This window comes from Xiphophorus maculatus, chromosome 8, assembly GCF_002775205.1.
Source record: "Xiphophorus maculatus strain JP 163 A chromosome 8, X_maculatus-5.0-male, whole genome shotgun sequence".
Lineage (NCBI taxonomy): Eukaryota > Metazoa > Chordata > Actinopteri > Cyprinodontiformes > Poeciliidae > Xiphophorus > Xiphophorus maculatus.
Genome location: NC_036450.1, coordinates 4,871,647 through 4,891,547, shown reverse-complemented (window position 1 = coordinate 4,891,547; position 19,901 = coordinate 4,871,647). Strand labels below are relative to the sequence as shown.

At 38.1% G+C, this 19,901-nt stretch overlaps 1 protein-coding gene across 2 annotated transcripts in view; it reads right to left on the bottom strand.

The window, feature by feature from the left end:
* Positions 1-19,901, bottom strand: part of LOC102220117 (voltage-dependent N-type calcium channel subunit alpha-1B-like) — a 127,966-nt gene that overhangs the window by 9,829 nt on the left and 98,236 nt on the right. For both annotated transcript variants that reach the window (XM_023338355.1, XM_023338356.1), the window contains 16 exons: positions 19,664-19,824; positions 19,445-19,582; positions 16,715-16,916; positions 15,428-15,592; positions 14,180-14,290; positions 11,956-12,039; positions 11,365-11,367; positions 9,696-9,812; positions 8,997-9,062; positions 8,679-8,770; positions 8,450-8,600; positions 7,193-7,320; positions 5,169-5,265; positions 718-823; positions 524-631; positions 76-185 (listed from right to left, as the gene is read on the bottom strand). In XM_023338355.1, coding sequence (XP_023194123.1) covers positions 76-185; positions 524-631; positions 718-823; positions 5,169-5,265; positions 7,193-7,320; positions 8,450-8,600; positions 8,679-8,770; positions 8,997-9,062; positions 9,696-9,812; positions 11,365-11,367; positions 11,956-12,039; positions 14,180-14,290; positions 15,428-15,592; positions 16,715-16,916; positions 19,445-19,582; positions 19,664-19,824 — 1,839 coding nt within the window. The remainder of the gene's footprint in view (positions 1-75; positions 186-523; positions 632-717; positions 824-5,168; positions 5,266-7,192; positions 7,321-8,449; positions 8,601-8,678; positions 8,771-8,996; positions 9,063-9,695; positions 9,813-11,364; positions 11,368-11,955; positions 12,040-14,179; positions 14,291-15,427; positions 15,593-16,714; positions 16,917-19,444; positions 19,583-19,663; positions 19,825-19,901) is intronic.

Here is a 19,901-nt window from a genome sequence, read left to right as displayed (position 1 = left end):
TCAATATGAAAACATCCCAGTAAAACCAGTGAGTCAGAACCAGTTCAGTCAGAACCAGTCCTCAAGTCCGTTTACCTGAGAGATCCCAGATGGGTTCTGCTGCTGGAGCTTCTTGGCTCGGTTCTGTTTGTAGTAGTCAAAGATCATGTGGGCAGCATAAACTTTCCCCACAGTCAGCTCGTTGTCTGCACAGAGAGAAAACAGTCAGACGCAGTTCAGTCCTGTGGCCACCAGATGGCGCCAGAGGAGCAGCAAAGTACAGATGACTGAGGGAAAAAAGAAAATCTTTACTGTATAAACATATATATATATGGCTAATATTGGTCGATACTGATGTTGGAGCCGATATATCTTGCATCCCTAATTTTTACTGTCAAACGTGTGTTTAATGTTTGACCTGTTAGAGTTCACAGGAAGGTTTTTATTACACTAATAGTTAATTTTTGAGGTAAACTTAAATGTTTTGCTATGAAATGTGACGTTTAAGTTGGATAAGGAAGTTGGTGCTGCAGCTGCGGCTCACACTTATGAGGCGTGACCAGCAGGTCGACGGTCTTCTGCTGCAGGTTGGGCCAAACGCGGTGGATCTCCCGCTTCATGTCGGCGTCGCACAGACGCTGCGCCAGCACGCCTTGGCACACACGCATCAGGTTAAATCAACATGAGTCGCCCGTACAGCAGCAGGGAACTCTGGGAGTTGTGGTCTGCGAGTCTCACCGGACGCCAGCTTGATCTCCAGCGCGGTGCGGATCAGAGCCATCAGCGTGGAGGTGAAATGGACCGTGTTGTCGTCGGCGATCGGCATGTTCATCCTCACCAGCCGCTGCCGATGCAAAGGTTAAAGGTCAGGGTGAGCAACTCTAAACTAAAAGAGAAAAGGTTCTGCTCAGGAATCACCAGAAAACGGCGACAAACAGAAAAACAGAAAATCGTCTCACTGGAGAAGCTGTAAGCAGCTACACTGCAAAAATACTAAATCTTACACAAGTATTTGTTGGTTTAGTTTCTACCACAAAAATCACATTTGAAATGAGACAAAACTAACTTAAAAGTAACATTTTAGTGAGGTTTAGGAGCCTGTTTTGAGTCAATAACTCTTGAATATTAATAAAGAAACTCTCTAATCTAGCAGATTATTTCACTTACAACACTAAAAATGTTATTTTATAATAAAATAATCTGCCAATTGTTCTAATACTTTTTAAAATCAACACTAAAAAATGATTTATTCAAAATCAGCTCCTGTATCTTTCTAAAAAGTTACTTTTAAGTTAGTTTTGTTTCATTTCTAGTGAAAGATATTTACACTAAAGAATGAAAAGAAAATACTTGGTAAAATCTTGTGTTTTTGCAGTGCAGAGTCCAGCATCTCCTCTGTGTTTTAATCAATGAGTGATTTAGAAGCCGATCAATAATCTAACCTGGAGGGCCAGTTTGTCAATACCGTTATTCCTGGTAATTCAGTGGAAGCAAAACAAAAACAACCAGAGGAGAATAATAACACAACATCTTCAATATTTAAAGAAAAATAAAAACTTTAGGTGCATTTTGTTTAATCCTCATCAGTTTAAATGTGTTTGGTTTCAGTGTGGTGCTTTATTACACTGCAAAAACAGAATCTTCCGGTGAACAAATATCTTAGTTCAAATGTTTCACCAAGATGTAAAAAATAAAAATTGTTTAACTTTTGAAGCTCAGAAAATTTTCACGTTTTCTCTCTAAAATTTCTGAGATTAATCTCAAAATGTCTGAGTTTGTTCTAGCATTTTTTTTACTTTTTAAACTCAGACATTTTCAAGTTTTCTCAAAATTTCTGTTATGCTACCAAATGTTCTACTTCTCAAACTCGGACACTTCGGTTTTATCCAGCAGATTTCTTAGATCAACCTCAACAGTTGAGTTGCTTTCTAACAATTTTAAACTTTTCAAACTCAGATATTTTCTTGTTTGTTCCTTAGATTCATCTAAAAATTTCTGCGTTTTCTCCAAGCAAATTTTGAACTTTTCAAGCCTTGAAATGTCCAACTTTTTTCTACATAATTTCTTAGAATAATTTTAAAATTTCTGAATTGTTTTCCTAGCAAACGTTCAACTTTTCAAACTGAAAATTGTTTTTTGTTGGAAATTTATTTCTCTTTTTTTTGTTTTTTTATCCATAATAGTCCTATTATGCCATTGTAAAAATAAATCCCATGTGTGAGTCCTGCACACATTCATGTTTTAATGTTTCACCTTCACATTGTGGCCGTTTATTGGGTCAAAAACAAAACCAGTAAGAGATGGTTTGTTACAACTTCCAACCAGTTTGAAAGAAGTGCAACAGCCTGATGAAAGTATTTGCATTTTCTTTGCAGAAACAGATGAAATGAAGGTGAACAAGGGACACATGCTTGTTGACACTTCACATGCTCAGGGTTTACTCAGATGAAAATGGGAGAAAAACGCCCAAAGCAGCCAAAATAAAAGCCATTAAAAAAGACAAAAGAGGTGGAAACTGGAGGCTAAAATTCCCAACCCAGAGAAATGCGTCGCAGGATGGCAGGAGGAAGATCAGCGGAAAGGTTTATGTGAATAAATTTCTTTGTTTGTGCCTTTCCCTGTCCATTCGCAGCAGCAGGAGTTATATTTGGAGGCGCGGCGCGGCGGCGTCAGGCCCGGCGTTTCTAACTGGGGCAAGGACAGGACCGCGTCGAGTTTGATTCAACCTGACAGCTGTGCACATGCTGGAAACAGTCGCATTACGTCTGCATGTCAGGAGGTAAGCAGCTGGAAGTCAGCATACCTGACGATCGCTGAGACTTCAACACGACTGGCAGGAAAGTACAACAGAGTATCAGGGCCACGCTAAGGAAGTTAAATAATAAAATTACAAGAAAGAAGCCTTAGAATTACAAGAATAAAGTCAATATAACACAGGAATAAAGTCATAATATTACAGCACAAGTTATCAATTGAGTTACATTTAAAGTTAATTGATCTTATTAATAAACAGCCACTTTCTTAAATACCTGAGTTTCCTTGTATTAAAAGAAAACTGACCGTCTGTCTGAAACATAAATGGCTAAATTTTACGTTTAATTTTTGAAAAAACGTCAAATTTTAACATTATTTTGTTACAGCTATATTTAATACTGACTGAGTAAACTAGAAATCGTGGTTCTCACATTAATAGACATATTTATAAAATGTAACAAAACAGCAACCTCTTAATTTGCTGAATACAAAAATAAAAGGTGAAAATAATAAAATATAAACTTAACCCCCCATGAAGAGATATTCATACAGAATTACAACTCAAAAATAAACCTTGCTTATCGGAATCATGTATTTTCCCCATCATGTTACCATTTTTCATAGTTATCTCTGCTTTTTTATGACGTACTCGCCTTTGTAGCACATCAGTTATTGGTTAATGAGAAGTTGACGCTGCTTCGTCATTAAGCCCGGCTGAATCAAGGTGAAACATAAGTTTATCTGGTGTTTATATTTCAATATAAAGTGTATTTTTCATCCCGCATGGGACTCATTTAGGACTGTTTCTCTTCCCGTTCTGTTAGCTCCGCCATGTTTGTTTCAGAATCAAAGGCTCTGCCGCTTCAAGGCAGAAGGACATCGCTGCAGCTAACAGAAAGCGGCGGGACGGAGCACATGGCACTCTCATGTCTTATTTGGAAATGAGATCGTGGATAATATAGGAAACAGAGCCCCTCTTATTTCCGGAGTGCATTGATCCCATTTCCAAATAAAGTGTAAGACTGGCCGTCCTCGCCGCTTTCTGTTTGCTGCAGCGAGGTGTACTTCCTTCAAGGTGACCAACGGCGCCTTAGCCTGAATGGCGGATAAAATTAACTGAAACAAAGTGTAAGCGGACATTATAAGTTTATTGATAAAGCCCGGTGAATTAAGGTGAAACTTAAGGAGCGTATCAGGAGCTTATATTTCAGAACAGAACCGGGTAAAGTGTATTTTTCATCCTGTATCGAAGTCAGTTTGAACCGTTTCTCTCCGCCGTTCTGCGTTAGCTCCGCCATCTTTGTTCTGTGAACTGTGAAGTTTCCTGCTTCTCTCTGATTCTGTAGTGTCACCGATCGGTTTCACGCAGCCTGACTGCAGAGGAAAAGATGAACGACAAACCCCGATACGCAGGCGGACAGAAACAACATCACAACAGGCGGCCAGGAGATGTAGAGTGCATCAAAGTGACAGAAGCCTGAAGGCGTTTGGCAGGTGGAAGCAGAGGAGCAGCAGCTTGAAAGCGGATTCTACCTTGTAGGCGACCCGGGGAGGGCATTTCTTCCCCAACCCGAGCGGAGGAGACATGTCGCGAAGCATCTCGTACATGTCACGGTAACATATGCGGCCGCTTCCACGAGGGAAGGAGGAAGATTTCCACGGAGAGGGATTGGCAGTAAATTAATAAAAATGGCAAAAAAAGAGAGAAAAGAAATATGACAGAAAATGGGAATGGGGGGTGGGAAGGAGGAGAACACAGAAATCTTTGTTAATAAGATTTCCGGGATTTTTCTCCGGAATGCCATTGCAGCTGAATTGATTCATCCAATAATGGATCCCGGGAGAGAAGAGGAAGGATGGGAGGAACCTGGTGGGAGAAATGAGTGGGGTGGTAACTTTTAAAACTCACAGGATTTAAAGGAAAACTCCTCTGGAAACACATTCTGAGTGAAAACCATTCACACCGTCCACGTTTTGCCACGTTACAACCTCAGCATATCCAACTAAGCATGAGCTATTTTAATAGAAAAAATATTCATTTATTTTTTGTAGATAATTAATTTCAAAAGGTGTCCATTCACTGTAAAAACACTAAAACAGGCTTTAGCAATAAAATCATAAAATAAAATAAATCTGAAGGTTGTGGTTGTTTAAAAACAGGTGAAACGAGAAAATTTGGTGTTTTTCTTGAAACTTTTATAAATAAATGCATCAGCTAAATTTAAACTTTTCAGATTCTGGATTTATAATCAGCTCAAAACATTGATTTTCAGAGGCGTGTTCCTTTAAGACTTCCCTGCTGCCCCCTGGTGGAAACATGGCAGGCATGTTTTTGTTTCCGCCGCTGGTACCGGATCGCTGAGCGTTTGTGAAACCAGTCCAGAACCAGCACAGCCTCTTCCTTTAAAACAAAGGGTCTGTGTGGGAGAGCAAACCTTGTAAGCCACCCTGTTGGGGCACTTCTTCCCCAGGCCCAGGGGAGGCGAGATTAAACGCAATAATTTGTACATGTCCCGATAGCAAATCCTCCCACTGAAAAAGATGAAACACGATCAAGAGGTTAGAAAACAGGAGAACTCACAGGAGCAGCTTGGTTTCTCTGCTAAGATGGGGTTGTGTGAGGTAGCTATGAGTAGTCAGTATCTTCAGAGTGAGTAAAAATTAGATGTGTGTGATGTGGGACATAATTGGATGAGACAATTGAAGGAAGGATTTAATAAACTGTCATCTTCCTACTGCGTCTCAAATTGGACATGAAAATTTAGTTTTTATTTTTTTATGTTTAATTATTATTATGATAAATATACTGTTTTCATTTTCGTTTTATTTTACATTTTACATAAGATTTAATTTCATTCATCTGAGTTTGGAGAATTATTTAATTGTGCTTTTTTTGAACCGGTTAGGATTGGTCTATGGCCTATACAAAACATTTTCATTACACCTTTTGCACAAAACAAAATCATTTTTAAACATTGAGATTTTAGCTAGCAAGATAACTACCACGTTTCAACAAAATTAGTGTCAACATGATGGCACTCAAAAAAATGTTTCTCTGTGACAGCAATGTGCTTCCATAGTTTTAGGGCTTCTTGTCACTTTATATCCAAATATACACCCCCTCAAACTCAGCGTTTACACTCCCATCTGAAAATGGCTGCAAACAGATGCAGAGTTATACCACCCTACGTATTTGAAAAGCAGAAGTAGAGCCTCCTCCACAACCAGCAAGAAAACAGAAAGTGCTTTCTGGATGGTTGCTATGGTGATTCCCACCATTTTCGAAAAGTTGGGGACTTTTTTCGAAAGGAAAAAAATCACAAAAATAGATCTAAAAAGTAAAAACATCTTAAAGTGGAACATGCTAAATCTGCTCAGAGTTTTAGTTTTTCTAATGATCACCTCCTAGCTCAGCACTGAATTCACTGTGTTGTGTGTAAGATACTTACTGCTTATAGCTACTGCTCATGACCCCACTTTAAACACAAAAAGTCGTTAATTTGAAAATTTAATTTGATAATAAAGTATTTAGTTTCAGATCAAAAACTGTGTAATTAGTGTAATAAAAACTTACCTCAGAAATGTCCAAAATTAAAAACAGCTAAAAAACTTTTTCTCATATATATCTAAAGTAAATGAGTAAAAACCTTTGGGGTTTTTAATGTCAAATCCAATAACTTCTGAAAACAGACATAATTTTACTATAATCACTGCAAAAACAAAATCTTACCAAGTATTTTTTTCGTTTTGTCTTTAAGACAAAACTAACTTAGAAGTAACTTTTCAGAAAAATATAGGAGCTTGTTTTACGTAAATAATTCCTTAATACTGATGAAAATATTCTAGCTGTAAGTGAAATAATCTGCTAGTGGAATTAGAAGTTTTTCATCCATATTAAGGATTTATTTACTTAAGACAAGCAACTTTATTTTTCTGAAAAGTTCTTTGTAATTTTAGTCATATTTTAAGTGTACTAACATATTTGATCTAGAAACTAGACTAAAGATACTTGGTCAGGTTTTGTGTTTTTGCAGTGCAGCAGGCTCATTCACATTGAGAGGAATAAATTATAATTCCTCCCCCATAATGTCTGTCAGGTGACGGCAAATCCTTATTTTACTTCTCTCACCTCTAACGGCGTCCTGATCAAAGAAAGGAAGCTTCATTAGAACGTAATGAAGTGAAAATAATCTGAGACAGATTAGCCTTCCTGGTGCTCAGAATTAGCATTTCCGCTCCAGTCAGAGCGAGCCGCCTGGAAACAGACAGGCCTGACATAAACCTGCAGGACTGACAGGAAGACTCAGCAGCAGACGGCGAGGAAGCAGAGCCTGCCGGATTAGGAGCAGGACGCGGAGCAGGGAGGAGATTTTAGGTGAAGTTTTTCCTGTTTCCTTCAGCATCAGGCGTCCTGTGGAACGCCGCCGCGTCGTAGCGCAGCGCTGCAGGAGGAACCTACCAGGCGGCGGGGTCGTACTCTGCCCACACGCGGATGAACTCGTCCAGGTGGTGCGGCCCAAGGATGGAGGCGTCCCGAGTTAGATACTCAAAGTTGTCCATGATGACGGCAACGAACAGATTCAACATCTGGGTGAATTAAGAAAAGGACAAAATGAAGGAAATGAACATTTGACCTGATTGGATCAGGTAACTATAAACTTTCTATACATGTAAGACTGGGAGATTAATTTATCAATTAATTGAAGTTTTGTTTTTGAAAATCTGATTTTTTTCCCACCAATCCACTCCTTAGGTTTCCAAGTTCAGAGTGATGTCAGTACCTGGGCGGCCATCTTGTTTAACAGCTTCTATTTGGACCTACATATATCTATACATTGACCTACATATTATATTATAATTTTATTTTTTACTTTTGAGAACTAAGTCATAAAATTACAAGAATAAAATTGTTATATTTGAAGACTAAAGTAGTAATTTTATGCAAACTTCAACAAAGTAAATAACAAAAAATTAAATATCCAAATTTTTTTCTCAATAAAAACGTCTTTATTGTAATAATTTTAAGACTTTCTTCTGCTAATATTATGATCATATTTTCACAAATATGTCTGGATGCTACGACTTATATAAGCGTTTCGTATCAGTCAATATTGATAATTATTAATTAGTTTTTTTGTTTTAAATATCTGAAATATTACCAAACTGTTGCCGTAATCTTCCTGTTTTATCCAGTTTTCTGTTCACGACATTTTTTTTTATTTTTAAGCCGTTTTTTAGGCCCAGTGGAGAAACATGAAACTGTTGCTGCGTCAGTTATGCAGCAGGTCGTTGCTAGGCAACCAAAGAGCGAGTCAGTCAGTTGATTCCACCAACCCAGCTTAGCTAGCTGAAGCCTGCGTCTCCCAGAATGCTGTGCGTTTCTGGATTGGAGTTCAGTGAATATTGAACATACTTAATATTCTATCAGTCGTATTATTTATTGATGTCGATCAGATTCTTTCATTTAAAACAGGAAAAATATCTTGTTACATGTGAAAAAAATCCAGTGGAACTAAAGCCTTTTTAGTCAAAATTGAAGACTTAAAACAAGCTCATATTTCTTGCTGAAAAGTAACTTTTAAGTTGTGTCTTATTTCAAATGTACTAATATATTTAAACTACAAACTAAACCAAAAATACTCTGTACAATACTATGTAAACTCTGAGAAGAGCTTAGAAATGATGGGGAAATCATCTGATTTCCTGAGTTACTGACCAGGAAGGAGCAGAGGAAGATGAAGGACACGAAGTAGAAGTAGGCGAAATCGCTGCCGCACTCCTTCCCTGAACTTCCCGAGAGTTTATCACACGGCCGGTTACTGAGGCAGGCCAGCATGATCTCATGCCACGCCTCGCCTGTTGCACTCCTGATGACACACACAGCGAGCCAGCAGTCAAAATGGATGCCGCAGATCAAAGCGTTAGCGCTGAATATCTCAGGTTACCTGAACAGGAGGGTCAGGGCCTGGAAGAAGGTCTGGAAGTTGTTGTGGTGATTTATGGAAGTCTCTTCGTTCAACTCGATGTTCCCAAACACCTGTGGACAGAAAACACAAACCAGGCTGTAGGGGAAAGCTGCAGTAGCTACGTTTTTATTCATCGTAGGACTGAGCAATATGACACACCGAGAATAAATTTGCTCAAAGGAAACGCTCCAAACCTTGTGCATTGTTCGCACCAAAGCACTTTAGATATCACTCTCATCTACAGTTCTGTGAAAGCAACAGAAAATGCATCATTTTCAGGAGTTAGTTTTCGCTCACCTGCATCCCAATGATGGCGTAGATGAAGAACAACATGGCGATCAGCAGGCAGACATACGGCAGAGCCTGAAAACAAACAGAAAAACATCTGAAATTTGTTCATCTTCCAAATAGACATCACACAAAAAAAGTTTTTATTTCCTGTCCTTTCTTTTTAATCTCTCCAGCCCTCCTTTGTCAGAGTTTCTGCTCTTATTTAGAGACGTGAATTAGACCAGCAGGGCTGATTCCTCTGACCGGCTATTTATCTCGCTGCGAGGAGGAGGAGGCGGCGAACAGTTGTAATTAAATCGCCACCTTTTAAGACTCCGCAGCCACTGTCTGTCTGTTGTTGCCGGGCTTAAAAGCTCTCAGCGCTGACATTAAACCTCCTGTAAAGTCCCTGAGCTGCTGCACATATAACTCTGCTTCTCCCAGGGGGATTTAGCGAGCGATTCTGCGCTGTGTGGAAATCCCAGCGGCTGTCCGCCGAGGCGATATTCGGCTGGAAGTTAAAGGAAACAGCGTCTATTTCCTGGGTTTGTTCAAGAGGGAAGCACACTCCATTAGAGTGGCTAATTAGTTGCACTTCCAGAGAAAATGCTTTTATCTTTTCTCTTAAACAAACATAATTATTCGCTATTTGCTCATTAGAACACTACAGTCAGTGTGCAGTGTACAGTCAACTGTGTTTTTTTTTTTTGTTGCTTTTTTACTCACCTTGAAGGACTGAACGAAGGTCCAAAGCAGGATGCGGATGGTGTAGCCCTGGCGCAGCAGCTTGATGAGGCGAGCAGCTCTGAACAGCCTCAGAAAACTCAGGTTTATCATCTTGTTCTGGAAGAAAGGAAAATATCTGTGAGGAACTGAGACAAATAAAGACGGCCTCAAACAGCCAGGAACCTTCACCAATCTACCAAAGTTACTCCAAAAGCGCATTAGCAACTCATCCAGGAGGTCAGGAAAGTTTCCAGAATAACATCTAAAACTCTGCAGACCTTAATAGACTCAATAAACATAGGAATGACTGACCAACCAAAATTACTCTAAAAGTGAATCTGCAATCCATCCAAGAGGAAATAATAAAACCATGTAAAAGTTCTGCAGGCATCATTTGCTTCATCTAACAGTGGAGAACCTTCTCAAGAGTGGTCAGCTTGCCAAAATACTCCACAAGTGCAACTCATCCAAAAGATCAGAAGAACATGCTAGGAAACACTCAAAGCACTGTGGAGCTCAATAGACTCCAACAGTGGAGAACCTTCATAGGAATTGTCAACCTACTTAGCAGGTCGTTGCTAGGCAACCAAAGAGCGAGTCAGTCAGTTGATTCCACCAACCCAGCTTAGCTAGCTGAAGCCTGCGTCTCCCAGAATGCTGTGCGGTTCTGGATTGGAGTTCAGTGAATATTGAACATACTTAATATTCTATCAGTCGTATTATTTATTGATGTCGATCAGATTCTTTCATTTAAAACAGGAAAAATATCTTGTTACATGTGAAAAAAATCCAGTGGAACTAAAGCTTTTTTAGTCAAAATTGAAGACTTAAAACAAGCTCATATTTCTTGCTGAAAAGTAACTTTTAAAAAATACTCCAAAAGTGAATCGGCAATTCATCCAGGAGGTGTCAAAAAGATTCCCAGACAAAATCCTAAATTTAATGACATTTCATTGGTGTTTGTAATTTAGAACTATGGCCAAATAAAATTAGACTTGAGTTGCTTTGGCAGCCCCCACAAAACCCTGCATAAATAATTATTTCATTTTAGGTGTTAACATGCAGAAGTTTGATGTTTTCTGTCTTCAGTTTTTCTTTTGAGTGACCCGGTCTTAAGCCACTTGGTCGTAAATATTTTAAAACAATCTTTTAGCAAGCTAGCACTGTGAGCTCACATCACAACAAATAAATGGTTATTTACAAGATTTGGACCACTAGAGGGCGCCTACAGTGTGAGAAAACCCGTTATAAACCAACCATCCAATAATTCATACCTGTATATGTTCAGGCCTACCTATTAATATTATGTAATTGGCTTGATAAAAAGTTTTTTAGGTTTTTTTGAGATAGGGCACCAACAATATCTCCAGCCCTGGGGCCCTCATTCTCCTAAATTCAGCCCTGTTTTTGCCAAAATCCTTCAATTTGATCCTTCTAAAGATGGAATCAGCATATATTTTTTATTTTCTTGCACGACATTCGGTCTGTAAGTGCTTTAGACTGACTGGTTCCAGCTGAAGCTCTCGGTTTATCATTTCTCTAACATCATGTCACATTGGAAAAACAGCCGATACTTTAAACTGAGACCGAACGGCGCGCACACTGACGGCAAAACTGAAAGGAAAAAAAGAAGAAGAAGAACCAGCAGGCGACAAGAAAAGCCACTTACCGTCTAGAGGTGTCAGATGTGACAGAGTGAGGGCACAGGCACCAGCAGACACAGCAGATGATGGAAACAGCCAAACAGAAATAAGAGAGAAGCGAGAAAGGAGACAGAAAAGAAGACTGATGTCCTCAAGAGGAAAAAACACAGCGGGCGTTGACTCACAGGAAACCACATCAGCACTGTCTCAGTCCTCCAAATCAGCTACATCTAAGCATCTTTGTAATATTTGTGCTTTTTTCATTGGAGCCATGTTCTCATTTTGAACATTTGAATGTTTCTCAATCAAATTTTTACTGATTTAAGGAACTGAGACGACGAGAATAAGACAAAGCAATGCTTCTACTGCTGCTCTGAAGGTGGAAAACAATGGAAAGCCCATTTTCATTACATCTGTGCAAAGTGTTAAACAGGAAATCAAATTTATTGTGTTGAGCAAAATTTATCAAAATAAACCACCACATAAAGGCTAATTTGATAGTTGTTTTTTTTTTTACATTATTACATTGATTTAATGTGACTTTACTCCAAAGTTTGTTAATCGCCTGTTGGATGCAGAGGATATGTAACGTTGCACAAAGTGGCTGCAGGTCTTACATTTATCTCTGTGAACAAAATGTCTGTGATGCTCCCAATCACCGTCACAAAGTCAAACACATTCCAGGGTTCCTTCAGGTAGTTCTGAAACAAATTAGCACCAAAACACAGAGATTAATATTATCATCAATTCATTCAACTCATCTTTGGAAAAAAAAATTAGATGTTGTGTGGATGAAAAACACAAAGAACTAAAGAGCAAACAAGTAACAATTCTTCTACTAATTGATTAAGCAATTATTCTGACGATTAATCAAACCAAGAATTTTTATACACTATCAGAAATATATTAAAAGATGCAAATAAACAAATAATCTAATTCCTTTTTTAAATAAGAAAATAAAAATTTTATTCCTTAGAAGGCTATACTGTAGTATTAATTTAGTAAATCTGAACTGAGTGAGGATAAAACTGTGAAACTAGGAGTTTTACATTTTTAACTTAAATGCAAAATATATATACATATATTTTACACTTTTGGCTTAATTACTGCTCTGAATATTTAGTTTTATTGACCTAATGACCTCTTTTTTGGAGTCTGTTTCACATTTAACAATTAATCAATTACAAAATTAGTTGACGATTATTTCAGTAATCGATTAATCACGATTAATCATTTCAGCCATAAATATAATTGAATATTTGTGGACTTTGGGTGAAATCTGGATTTTCTCCAACCAACTTAAATAAACACTACAGATTTTCTAAAGCATGGTGGTCAAATATTCTGCCAGATTGATACCAGAAACCTGCTGATGGCTACAAAAAATAGATTGAGGTACAATGCCATAGGGAACATTTAATTACATATTAGTGTATGTGTGTATTTGAGCCTCTGTGTGTAATTTTGACTATTTAAACATGAAGATAAATTGATTAGACTCAAAACTGCAACAGAAACTGGTCTGTATACTCCAGATAACAATTAATCGATTATTAAATTAGCTGACGATTATTTGAATAATCAGAATAATCAGATTAATTGTTTCAAGAAATAAACATTTACGCATGATAAACAAACTGAACACATACTGACAGTACCGACAGCATCTCCTGCATAAATCATGAGGTGCTGTCTGGACCCTGAACACCGTCAGACGGGCCTGAGGGCCGGGGTTTCTGCCAGGAACCCACAGCTGTTTTCTCTGAACCACTACAGCAGCAAAGCGTTTAAAAAAGACAGATGTGAGCTTAGCAGCTAAACAGGTGGAGGTTAATGGTGTGTGAGAAAAGCTATTTAATAAATGGGCCTTGTAAATGGAATTGAGCTGCAGGTGAAACTGGCAGCCTCACGTCAAGAGAAGATTTATGCTTTGCTTCCGCAAAGTTCATTCCTGAACTAAAAATGAAAAACAATTTTAGCACCTTATACAGTATGGTTTAGATTGGATATTGACATTTTAACAGTATTGATCATTGCACACATACCTTTTATTGCACTGGCTTTAAACAGAGCCAGTACAAAGCTAGAGGTTTAACAAAGTCAAGCTAGAAGCTACAGAAGGCTAAAGCTAATTATTACCCAGAGTTGAGTCTAGAGCAAGTCAAACACAATAAAAACTAAAAGTTAGACATCAATCGATTAATTTCTCCCAGATCAAACTTGAAAATCAGATGCTATGCTGCTATGACTCAAAGAGCTGTGAAACATAAATAATCACCCGACCGGAACACGGCACGTTAAATAATAAAACACAATTTAACAAAGTTTTGAGGCAGATATTTTGTCTCAAGGAATTGTTTTCTAAGACCCTCGTGGCCTTTATTTGAAAATGCTCAGACAGGAAGGTAGGTATTGAGAGAGAGGGAAGACATGCGGCAACAGTCACCAGGCCGGGAATCGAACCTGCGACAGTCGCCTCGAGGACTAAGGCCTCCATATGTGGGTTGTATTTGTCCCCTGCGCCACCACAGCACCTCGCCTCAAGGAATTTTAATAATCAAGGTTACAGCCCTAAAACAGTTACTTGGGGTCAAGCTAACAGCTGACCATAATGAAAATAGGCTAACCAATGGTCAGAATATAGCTAACAGTTAATCAGAGTTGAGCTAACAGCTAGTTCCTTATGGTGTGTTCAACTGGAACCCCAAAAATGTTCAAACGCTAGAAAATGTCTGGGATTAATCTTTTTTTAGTGGAAATGTTCTATTTTTTTCTCAACATAAAAACCCCGGAACAGAGAGCGAGTGTTTAGTGCACAGAAGATTATCTTCAACAGCTCACCAGTGGATTGAAAGCAATAATCTTGAGGATGCACTCTAGTGTGAAGAGGCCAGTGAAGATGATGTTGAGGTATTTCAGCATAGACTCGTACACCACTGGAGCATCGTAGAACTGAGGACAAAAAGAGAAAACATGAATATTACTGACTGCATAACAATCTGAACCTGAAAGAGGAAATGTAGCTGACAGCCATTCGATTACTCACACCTGCTTACAAGCTTTATGTTTGGTGAAAATGCCTCAGTTACACTTTAACCCACTAAAATATCTGTGTGGGCTGTGTGTGATGATTATGACATGAAACTCTACCATTATACTAAATGGTTCTGTTGTGTTGGGTCGGCTGGAGCCGTTTTATAGTCACACCTTCATCTTCCTGCTAGAGGGCAAAAGCTGCTAAGTGGCTAGCATTGGTTGCCTCTGTTAAGTTGTCAACATAACGCGCTAAATCTTAAATGTACATCTGATATGTAAAAGAAAAAGTGACGTAGGGCTTTGCTACTAATTGTCAACACTACGACAACTAGATAACAAAGTCAGGAAAAAGTTTTAATTAAGAAAAAAATAACAAGGGAGAGGAAGGATGTCAGTTATGCTAGCTTGACTATGACAACCGTAACATGTAGTTGTGCTGTGGAATTTGGTGTGTTGACCTAAATACCAACTCTGATAAATAATCAGTAGAGCAGCGGTTTAAATTAGCTAATCAACCACAGCAGTGTTAGCTTAGCTAATAGCAGCGGTAGCTGATCTGCCACAGTGATCACTTATTAATAATCACAAAATAAAAATCAAGCCTGCAAACATTAAACTGTGACGGACTGAATGTTTTGCTCTTTGTGTGGGAAATGTTTGTAATTGTTTTTTGGTGTTGAATCCTGAAACATAAAGTGGTGTTGTTGTCAGTTGCTATGACAACGAGTCTGCTTGTAGCATTGCAGAGAGCAATGCTACAGAGTGAGAAAAAGTGGTTTTGAGTTGTTCTTTAATGGTTTTTCTATGTTATTTCTTCCCTTTGCTGAGGCACATTAAATTAACAATCCCAACATCTCCAGGTTTCATTTATTTAACGGAGTTGTTCTACCGCCTGATCAAGGCAATATAGAAGCAGGAGAATAACAAATTCCAAAAATCTCCAACCTACTAATGATATAAAAAAAATTTTTTTGTGGTTTGTTTTGAGACAAACTGACAAACTTCCCCAAGCCTGAGGATAAAAAAAATAAGTTTTCAAGAGTGAGCTCTGACCTTCATCATCAGGACGACGGTGTTGAGGGCGATTAAAGTCATGATGGCGTACTCGAAAGGTGACGACACCACGAACTTCCACATCTTGTACTGGAAGGACTGCTTGTTCTCTGGCATGTATCGTGTAAGCGGCCTGGCGTTGATGGCGAAGTCGATACAGGCCCTCTGTGGGGAAGACAACACAACAACTGACTGGGTGGAAATATTCTCTGTTGAAGAAAAACCTTTGGATATTTTTAAAGTCAAAGTCAGTGGCGGGCACCGCTAACTAGAAAGTTAGCACTAAAGCATCAGTCATAAACATTTGTTCTGCTAACGCTAAAGCACTAAACCAACATGATGTTTAGTGGAAGCTAATGCCAAAGCATAAATCATAAACATTAGTACCGCTAATGCTAAACCAGTATTAAGCCGCTGTACTAATCAAACATTTGATATGCTGACACTAACGTGCTACAAAAACACGGTATTCAGCAGAAGTGAATGCTAATGTACTAATCATAAACATTAGTTCCTCCAATGCTAAACAAACATGGTATTTAGCAGAAGTAATGATAAAAACACTAATGATAGACATTAGTTTTGCTAATACTAAACCAACATGATGTTTAGTGGAAGCTAATGATAAAAGCCCTGATGATAAACATTAGTTCAGCTAAAGTGCTATAACAACAGTGTTCAGTAGATGCTAATGCTAAAGCTTTAGTCATAAGCATTAGTTTTGCTAATACTAAAGCACTAAACCAACATGGTATTTAGTGGGAGCTAATGCTAAAGCGCTAATTTCATGTAGATAGTATAGACCTCAACAGGGTCAAATATGTTATTGCGCACCTAGCTGTATAGTTGCTCTTCAGATATTATAATATAGTTGTGAGTATTGCTAAATCCGTTGCTGATTTCGCTAATTGCTCATTTTAGCGTAGAACAGCAGCATTGCATTCTGGGTACAGAATAAGTGTAACTTGTGCCTCCACATCACATGTGGAGAACATAAGGAGGCAATAAAAAAAACCATATAACCAAAACTTCAACAGACGTTGAACTTTATTCGGCTGAAAGTTTATAAAACAACCAAGTAAATTAGCACTTCAGAAAAATTAATCTGGAGGAAGCTAAGAAAGTTAGCAAAAATCCTACAGCGCTAACCGAAATACTAGCTCCACTCTTAGCATACGTGAAGAATGCAAATAGAAATCCTTCCTGTTCTCCTTTTAATGACGTATTCTGTAAGCCATTTTGGGATAAATAAACTGTAGTTTTGGCAGATAAAACCAGAAGCTTCACCTCGTTCTTCTCCAAGCTGCACTCCGACATCGCCTTATCTCCCTGCTCCTGGAAGGTGATGATGATCAAAGCTACAAAAATGTTGACGAAGAAGAACGGAAACACCACGAAGTAGACCACATAGAAGATGGACGTCTCCATGCGGAAACCCGGGCTGGGGCCCTGGTCTTCGTACGTGGCGTCCACAGAATGCTTCAGGACCCTGAAAGGAGAAACTCTCTGGAGATTATCAAACACTCAGAGATAAAACGCTTTGTTACGATGCTTTTGTAGAGATTAAAACGCTTCCTCCGCTTCCTTCAGCTTTTACTCAACTCTGCCGGATACAGTCCAAGAACTTTCATCTGGTGAGACGCAAAATGAAATGCTGAAATGCAGCACTGAGATAATCATCTGCTTTTGTCACTAAATATATATAACCGCCCGCCAAAGAGCGTATTAGTAGAAATAGATCAGAGCAAATTATTTTCTTATCTTCTAAAGTGTTTTTCCTGGCTCTGAAACTCTTTCCAAGTTTTCTTTTGGATGTTGTTTTCAAAGGTTTTGTTATGTTTTTTATTTCCATGAGTCATCCACATATGCCAGGAATACAACTTAAAGAAGACTTATCTGTGTTTCCACTACAAATGTGCTCAAAGCTTTGTTGATATTCCACTACTGTTGATAAAATATAATTTTCCAGTAGTGGTGTTTCCATTAAATAAGAAATTAAATACAAATCACATGTGAATAAGTTTGTTCATGTGATAACTCATTAAAAATATGCATCATCCTCCAGTTACTTCCTGTTGTCGTCTTCTTTGTCGTTTCTGCCAGTAGTAACGTCCTGTTATTGATCATGTGACTCAGTAATGTGAAAAAGTGTTCCAGTGTAGTTTTGTGAAAAAATAATTCCGATACAACTGGGGGAAAAAAAGCACAGCAAAAATATGAGCTTTTTCTATATAGACGTGTTTTCATTAATCAAATTTATTTTTGTAATTTCAATTTGTGCGATTTTAAAGTGTATGGAAACGCAGCTGCTGTAAATAAAACAGCCAATAAAGGTGGAGAAACAAATCTTCAAACAAAAAACAAAATCTTACCAAGTATTTTTGTCTAGTTTCTAAAGCAAATACTTGAAATCAGAAGAAGACTAACAATTAACTTTTCAGCAAGAAACAGGAGCTTATTTTAAATTAATAATTCCTTAATATTGATGAAAAATTACTAGATTATTTCAATGATAAGACATTTTCCCCATGTAATAATCTGGATAATTCGAACTTTAATTGTACTATTCCTGCTTATAATCGCAGAATTATAATTTTATTTCTCATAATTTGGACTTTAATAGCAGAAGTAAATTAAAATTTTTGGATTATTTTTCCTCAGAACTTCAGTTTTTTTCTCTGAATTCTAAATTAAATAGCAACAAAAATGTCAGAAGTCTGATTTGTCTTCGTTCTGAATTTTGACATTTTTTTCTGAGAAATTTGACTTCTTTTTTCTCACAAATTCATCTTTTTTCTTTGTTTCCAAAATAAAACTCGGCCGTAGCAACCGTTCTTTTTTTTAATTATTATCACTTTCATCAAAGCTACATAGTAAAACACTGAAAAAACACAAAATCTTCCCAACTATTTTAGTTTCTAGGGCAAATCTCTTAGTGCACCTTAAGTCAGATAAAATTAACTTTTGAGCAAGAAACAGGAGCTTGTTTTAAGTAAATAATTTATTAATATTGATAAAAAATTTATAATTCCTCTGGCAGATTATTTCAATTACAACATGGGAAAAATGCCTTGCTACAATTGAAATAAACTGCTTCAGAACTAGAACTTTTCCATCAATATTAAGGAATTATTGATGTTAAACAAGCTCCTATTTCTTGATTAAAAGTTTTTAAGTTAGTTTTGTCTTATTTAAAGCATACTAATACATTTGCACTAGAAACTAAACCAAAATATTTGAATGACTCAACGTAAAGCCACGTGGATCAGAGGTTTCTGCAGGACTTTAGCGTGTAAAACGAAATGATCTGACTCATTATTCTCAGATTACAGGTGTCTGCAGAGAGGCGGCGTGGGCTCCAATCCTCCTCCTGCGAGTATTTAGCAGCTTCTGCAGGAATCTTTTCTGTTTTTATCACGATCTGCTCGTTTCCCATAAGCTGCTGTATAATTACCTGCTGCTTGTGAAGCTCTTGTAACAAGAACAGCAGATATAAAGATGGAGAAACAGACATTTTTGTCACGTGTCTGTCAGTTTTCTGCCTCTGTTGCACTTTGCTTGTAGGTTAAACTTTAATTTAGATCTCATCTGACCAGAGTTCCTTTAATTAATTACTAGATTAGACAGATGTCATTTTGTGTTGGTCTATCACATAAAATCCCATTAAAATATATTAAAGGAGTATAAATATTTCATATTTTTTGGTAAACCCAGCTGACCAAACGTCCTGGAATTTCACTGGGGTTGCTAGGCGGCGAGCGGAACTCTGCTGGGGTTGCTAGGTAACGGGCAGCGCCTGCTGATTTCTGAGGTTACATTCCAGAGGTTTCTGAAACGGCTCATTTACCAGACACCAAAAAACATGAATTTATTGCCAAAAAACGTCTGGGAAGTTGTTTTTTTAAGCGCTTGGGTTGTTTTTAGAAGCATTGGCGACCCAAATGAAGATATAAAAACATGTAAAATGTGAATTTTTGATGAGTAGGTCACCTTTAGTAACATGTTCTAATCACTTACAGTGGCCAGCCCTCTCCAGTGGAGACAGTGAACAGCGTCAGGAAAGCCCAGAGAACATTATCATAGTGAAACTCATACTTCTTCCACTCTCTGGGCTGAGCCGTCACTTCCTTACGATCGTACTCCAGAAACTGACCTCTGCAAGGAAGTAGAGCGGATAACAGAAACTAAATAACAATCAAGAGGAGAATATGGGCGGATGTGTTCTGGTAACTGTACCTGCAGTCTTTCTCCAGACCTTTGGACTCGTCAGTGCAGTAGAAGAATTTGCCTTTGAAGAGCTGAACGGCGATAACGGCGAAGATGAACATAAAGAGGATGTAGACGATGAGGATGTTCAGGACGTTCTTCAGAGAGTTCACAACGCAGTCGAACACAGCCTGAAAATACAGACAAAAACAGACAGTCAAGAACGAGCGTGAAGCTACACAAAGCTAGCAGGAACAACATCTAGTTA